The sequence below is a fragment of the Belonocnema kinseyi genome, chromosome 3 (genome assembly GCF_010883055.1).
Source record: "Belonocnema kinseyi isolate 2016_QV_RU_SX_M_011 chromosome 3, B_treatae_v1, whole genome shotgun sequence".
In the NCBI taxonomy this organism is placed as follows: Eukaryota; Metazoa; Arthropoda; class Insecta; order Hymenoptera; family Cynipidae; genus Belonocnema; species Belonocnema kinseyi.
Genome location: NC_046659.1, coordinates 150,731,576 through 150,738,742, shown reverse-complemented (window position 1 = coordinate 150,738,742; position 7,167 = coordinate 150,731,576). Strand labels below are relative to the sequence as shown.

The following is a 7,167-nucleotide window of genomic DNA, read 5'->3' as shown; positions in this document are numbered from 1 at the left end:
TTGGTTGACAATTTATGTGCTTTGGTTGATGTATTTTTTTTAATTCGTCTTTTGTGTTAAAAAATTAATGTTTTTAACTGAAAATATAAAATTTCAATGTTTAGTTGAAAATGTATCGTTTTTAGTTGAAACATCGTTTTTTTTTTTTGTAGAAAATTCATCTTTTTCGTGAAAAATTCAGTTATTTGTTTTTGAATATTTTAGGATAGAATTTATCATCTTAGTTAAAAAATCAACTTAAAAATTCGTTTGTTTGTTTGAAAATTTATCTTTTTTAGTTAAAAGTTCTTCTTTTTTGGTACAAAATTCATATCGTTGGTCAAAAATACAACTACATATTTGGTTAAACATTCATTAATTTTTTTAGTAGAGGATTCAGAATTTTAGTTGGAAATTCGTCCTTCTTTTTAGTAAATTAATCTTCTTGGTTAAAAATTCATAATTTTAGTTGAAAATTCATTTCATTTGTTGGAAATAAGGCTATTTTCTTTTAAAATATTTTTTTGGGTTAAAAATGTAACTATTTTTGGTAGAAAATTCAAATGATTTTTAAAATTTCTAAATGAAATCTGTTTTGAGTACAATATCAGCATTACATTTATTGTTGAGAATTCCTATTTATTATTAAAAATTAATATTACCTGACTAAAAAATCAACTTTTTCTTTAAGAAATCGTCTGTTTAGCTTGAAAATTCAACAAATTGTGTAAACAATAAAACCTTCACATTCAACGTTTTGAAACACGACATTCTTGATCTATCAATTTTTGTATAAAACAACCTTTTAAATAAATTATTAATAATCCGAATATTTCAATCAAGCTGACACTAATAAGCTTTGCTTAGTTTGAAAATTATCATTCAAACTTTATGCCGGAAGTTCAAAAATACAAATTTTCGAGTTTCGAAAATCATTTTTTTGAATCTGAAAATAAGCAATATGGCCGCCCCGCTAAATTGCGCGAGACTTTCGTAAAGTCGTCACGAGTGTGCGCATACCTTCTTTATCCACCATGGTATCTAATTTAGTTGAGTTTAGTGCAGTGCGCAGTGTTCGTGTTGTTCACCACTGTTTAGCTTTAGCAAAGTGCATGTGTTGGGTGAAGTGTGGGGGGCATCGCAACTCGCGACCATTGCACTTAAGCCATTTATTTACCAATTAAAGTGCCGATGTGCAGGAAAGGGCGTTAAATGTGCGTGAAAAATGTCGAATCCCGGCGGTAGCAGGAGGAACGGGGCGATGAAGATCCGCCTGACGAGTGAGTAATGCCAAAAATCACACCTTTTGCAAGTCGCACGTCAAAAAGCTTCCATGTCCTGTTTTTAACTGCATAATATTCAATATGGCCCCGTAATGACCTCCGCGATTTCCCTCTCAAGACATAAATCTAATTTAAACGTGCTTACGAGCGAACACAATTTTTTCGCTAAGAAAAATGTCAAAAATGAATTTCATCTACAATTCCTTAATGGCCGCCTATGGACACCGTCCGTTGGTTATGGCAACTCCCTGTCAGTACATAGTTACTGGTTGCAATCTAGGCGATTATGATACAGTTTTCCTCTCGAAAACTGGTTCTAAATCTCTGGGTTCGAAATACGAGTTTTGCGATTTCTCAGGTCAGCCTCATTTAACGTTTTGGCATGAGCGATTTACAAAATAAATTTCTATGCGGAAAGTCGAGTAAAAAAAGTTTTAGGATCGTTGAATATATGGTGAAATACAATGGAGTGATGCCCTAGTGATATTTTTAGACACAGAAAATTTTAAATCTATTTTCTATTCTACGGGAAAAGATCTAAAAGTTGTAAATATATTTTTGTAAATGTATTTAATATACTTCGTTATCGGAGAAAACTTGAAGTCTCGTTGATTTATGAAAGTTTTTAATATCCTTCTAGTTGAATTATAGTGCTCCAATTTCCTGGTTGAATTGAAGTGCTCCAATTTATTAAACGTTTTTTGTTTTGACTTTAAAACTTTTTATTGACGCTTAGTATAGATTGCTTTTTTTTTTATTTTCATGAATTTATCAATCTCGTTTGGTAAACTTTACATTCAGGCCTCGAACTCAGCACACTATTAACAATTTTTATGACCGATGACACTATTTTGCTACGATTTCGAAAAAATGACACTATAGACATTTATTTTCTTATAATCTCAGTCAGAACAGAATTAGTTTCTACTAGATTTTTGCATTTTAAACGAAAAAGATGAGATTTCTACAAAATAGTTGAACTTTTAACCAAACGATTCAATTAAATTTTTGCCAAAAATTTGAATTTTTAGCCAAGAAAATATTTTTATTTTTAATTAAAAGCAGTTGAATTAAACCAAAAAGACCATTTTTTACAAAAATACATGAATTTTCAACTAAAAGAGATTAATTTTTCACTAAAACGATGAACCGTCAACCAAAAAAAAAATGAATTTTTAACCAAATAGTTGAATTTTCGACCAAAAAGATGACATTACTACCGAAAAGGACAAACTTTTAAGTAAAAAATATAAAGTTTCAGTAAAAACTGGAATTGTTAAAAAAATTCAATTTCAGAAAAAAAGTAGTTCAACTAAACGATGAATCATCAAAAAAAGATGAATTTTTACAAAAATACATGAGTTTTTAGTCAAAAAAATTTTTTCTATTAAAACCGTGAATTTTCAACTAAAATTTTTAAATAATCAGTTAAATTTTTAAACAAAAAGACAAATTTTTACAAAAATGCATGAATTTTCAAATAAAAAAGATTATTTTTTTTTACCAAAACAATGGATTTTTAACCAAGGAAATTAATTTTTAACTAAAACGATGAATCTTCAACCAAAAAAATGAATTTGTAAGCAAATAGTTAAATTTTCGACCAAAAAGATGGCATTTATACCAAAAAGTACAAATTTTTAACTAAAAAATATAGATTTTCAGTAAAAACTGGAATTGTTACATTTTTAGTTTACAAAGTTAATTTTCAGAAAAAAAGTAGTTCAACTAAAAGATGAATCGTCAAACAAAAGCCGAATTTCCACAAAAATACATGAGTTTTTAGTCAAGATAATTAATTTTCAACTAAAATAATTAATCTTTAACAAGGACAATACAATTTTAACCAAGAAGACAACTTTTTACCAAAATACATGAATTTTTACATAAAAAAGGTTTATTTTCTATTAAAACGGTGAATTTTTTACTGAAATTTTGAATCTTAAACAAAAAAAAATAATATTTAGCAAAATAGTTGCATTTTCTACCAAAAAGCTCAATTTTTAACTAAAAAAGATAAATTTTCAGCCAAAATTGGAATTTTTAGTTTAAAAAATTAATTTTTAGAAAAAAGTAGTTCGACTAAAAGAAGAATCATAAAAAAAAAAACGAATTTTTAAACAAATAGTTGAATATGCAACCAAGAAAGACGCATTTTCATAAAAATACATGAATTTTTAACTAAAAAAGATGTATTTTCTGACAAAACAATTCATTTTCAACCAAGTAAATAAATGTTGAACTAAAATGATGAATCTTCAACCGAAAAAATGAATTTTTAACTAAATAATTGAATTTTCGTCCAACAAGATGACATTTCTACCAAAGAGGACAAATTTTTAACTAAAAAAGGTAAATTTCAGTCAAAATTGGAATTGTTACATATTTAGTTAAAAAAACTAATTTTCAAACAAAAAAATGTCAACTACAAGATTAATCATCAATCAAAAAGAAAAATTTGCTAGACCAAATAGTGTGAACAGAGGCTAGCATTAATTTTGTTTGACTAATTTTTAGTTTAATTTCCTTCGTTTCTCAAATTCAATTAAAAAAATAACTTTTTTAAAAGTAGTTCCATTTTCAACCGAAAAAGATTTATTTAAAAAAAATGTGATAGTTTATATTTCAGCAAAAAAGGAATTAAATTTAAAATAAAAAGAAGTTGGAGTTAGCTAAGAAAAATGAGTTTACAACAAAGTACTTGATCCTAAATTAAAACACATAAATTTTCAATCAAAGAACAATAAAGAATTGATTTTTTTACCAAAAAAGAAGGATTTTCAAAAAAATACGGATGCTTTTATGATAGTTTTCTTCACGAAAACTTTTTATAAATCTCTAGTTTTGAAATAAGAGTTTTACGGTTTCTCAAGTAATTATTAATAATTATATAACGAATTGTCTTCAATACAGTTGAATTTTCAACCTGCAATTGCCAATTTTGACAAAAAAATGTACTAATTGATATTTAATCGAAAGAAAAAATTTACTTTAAATTAAAAGCCATTGAATATAACCAATAGAGATTAATTTTCAACCAGGCAGTTGCATTTATAACATAGAAAAATTTATTTTATACAAAATCAGAATGATTGTCAACAAAATACATATAAATACATAATATATACATATAAATAGTAGAATTTTTAAATTGCAAAATATCATTTCTTAACGGAAACTGTAATAATTAAAGTTTGACTGTGGAGAATTAATGATCACTTAAAACAAATAAATTTTCTATAAATTCGTTTAATTTTGTACCAAATTATGAAATTCTCCTATCAAAAAGATGAATTTTCACCAAAGAAGATAATTTAGAAATAATCAGTAGAATTTTAAATTAAAAACAAAATTTAGGCAAAAAAATGAATTTTTAACCAATTAAAGAAAAAATCTGAAAGTACATCAATTTTTAACTAAAAAATATTTTTTAAACAAAATACCTGAATTTTCTAAAAATATTTATATCTTTAACCAAAGACATTATTTTTCGACTAAAATGTTGTATCTTCAACCAAAACAATGAATTTTTAACCAAATAGTTGAATTTCTAGCCAACAAAATTAATTTTCTACAAAAAAAGCGAAATTTTTACTTCAAAAAGGTACATTTTCAAAATGGAATAATTATATTATCAGTTAAGAAAATTAGTTTTTTAACCACAAAAGGCGAATTTTCAACTAAATAGTTTGACCAATGTTTAGTCTAAATTTTAGTTAGCTGAATTCTTAAACTAAAAAGAACAGTTTTCTACCAAAAATGGAAAGTTAAATTTTCATTTAAAGGGGTTAATTTTTAATAAAAAAAACTAATTTTCAAATAAAAAAGTTAATATTATAATAAACAGATATAAAAACATTGCTTTTATTTATTTGTGTAATAAACAGATCAATGTTTCATCAGGCAGTTGCATTTTAATAAAAAATGTGCAATTTTTACAGTACGAGATTAATTTTCAAATCAAAAAGATGAGTTAAAAATATAAGTAAGTTAGCCAAGAAAAGAAAGAAAAAATTTAATGAAATTGTTGAATTTTCAAACGAATAATTCAAATTATAACCAAAAATATTGAATTCTTAACTAAAAGCCTGCAATAAATAAATAGGGATTTCGATCATTCACAGACTAAATAACACCATTTTAAATAAACATTAAAGTTAATGTTTAATACTTTAAAAATAGAATTTTACAAAACTGAAAATTTTGTTTAAACATTTAAGTCAATTTTCCAGTGCCATTTTTTATTTCGGACCCTACACTTTTAATCCTCAAACGGTACACTGGTGCGCATTCGCACCAGAAGTTTTTTCATTTTGTTGGCATTTACGCAAACAAAGCTGCAGCGGATTATCCCCACATATATTAATTATGTGTGATATATGCTAGATGTTTCATGTTTGAAAAATTTTATGACACTATTTTCCGACGCCTGTACATTGAATTTATTTGATTGAAATATTCATTGACAATAAAAATTTAGTTTCTTATTTTCCACTTGATTAATGATCATAGATTTTAAATATTGATTATAAAGCAGCAAGCATTTTGAAAATCAATTTTTTTTATCTACATTTGCTTTATGTTATCGTAATTTATCTTTCAAATTATTGGAAATAGACAAGATGCCCTGAATTTTAATCTATAAAATTATCTTTTATTATAACAATGTTTTACTTATTTTCAGTACTTTGCGCCCGCAATCTCGCAAGGAAAGATCTCTTTCGTAAGTATTGTCGATATTGATCAATTAATAAGATAATGTTTAATTGAAATATGTGGCAGTCAAACAATTAAATATAATCAATCCAAGTTTGTGATATGCTTAACAGCGAATGAGGCTGTTTCATTCTTTAAACTCAGGTTTCTTTTTAAGTTATACAACGTTTATAAAGATTGATTATCAAAAGTCTTTGCATACATATAAATTGGATTTTACACGCTCACTCTTTTAATTTGAATCACTGGGATTTGACAAAAAATCAGTCGCGTACTTTTGGCTATTTGAATCAGTAAAAATTCACTTCCACTGATTTAAATTTAGAGAAAAATTGGCAGGATTAGTGTTCAGATTCTCGAATGCGAAGCCGAAATTTTAGAATAAAATTTGAATCTTTAAAGCGTGAAATAAAATTTTTGTTTCTATCGTAGAAACCGGGCAACTCATAATTTTATATTTTACAATTACTATTTTTTCGATGTTTATTTGCTTAGAGATATATAAATAGAATTTTCCTAAGTTTTTCAAATTCAAAAACATTTTGAAGATTTTAGATTTGTCGAAAATGTGTCAAGAAAATTAAAAAAATGGAATAATTGATATTTCAATCTAAATCTTAATCAATCAAGATTAATTTTCTACCAGTTGTATTTGTAATCAAATTATAATTATAATTTTAAATCGGAAAGAGTTGAATTCATATTAGAAGACGAATTTGATTTTCAAATCAAAAAGACGAATATCCAACTAAAAAAGATTTTTTGGTTCATAAAAAAAAGGATTAGGCCAATTATAATTTGAAGAGAAAGATAATTTTTAATTTAAAATACGAATTTCGAATAACTATTTATTTTGCAAGCTTCTTTATTTATTTGCCTTAAGGTTATACAAATGTAATTTTCCTCCGTTTTTTCGAGAAAATTCAAAAAGATTATTCGCGATATCAGAAATCTCGAAAAAGTAGTTAGAAAATTTCTCAACAATTTTGTTCTTATTTTATTATTATTATTATACCATTAAGCCATGTCCCTTTCGGGGTAGGCGTGACTCACTCAGCAGGGGAAAGGAGTAGTGTGTGGATGGGACAGAGATTTTTCAGATTGATCCAGAATTCTCGTGCTATTTATGTAAATAACACGTTCGTTCCGCAAAACTGCTCCGACCCAGGTTGCTGATCAATCTCTCTAG

At 26.1% G+C, this 7,167-nt stretch overlaps 1 protein-coding gene across 1 annotated transcript in view; it reads left to right on the top strand.

The window, feature by feature from the left end:
• The first annotated feature begins 1,067 nt into the window (after positions 1–1,067).
• LOC117168758 (E3 ubiquitin-protein ligase SMURF1) overlaps positions 1,068–7,167 on the top strand; it is a 44,537-nt gene continuing 38,437 nt past the window's right edge. Inside the window, exons 1-2 of the mRNA XM_033354511.1 lie at positions 1,068–1,259; positions 5,947–5,985. Of these exons, the coding sequence (XP_033210402.1) occupies positions 1,205–1,259; positions 5,947–5,985 (94 nt within the window). The 5' untranslated portion in view covers positions 1,068–1,204. The remainder of the gene's footprint in view (positions 1,260–5,946; positions 5,986–7,167) is intronic.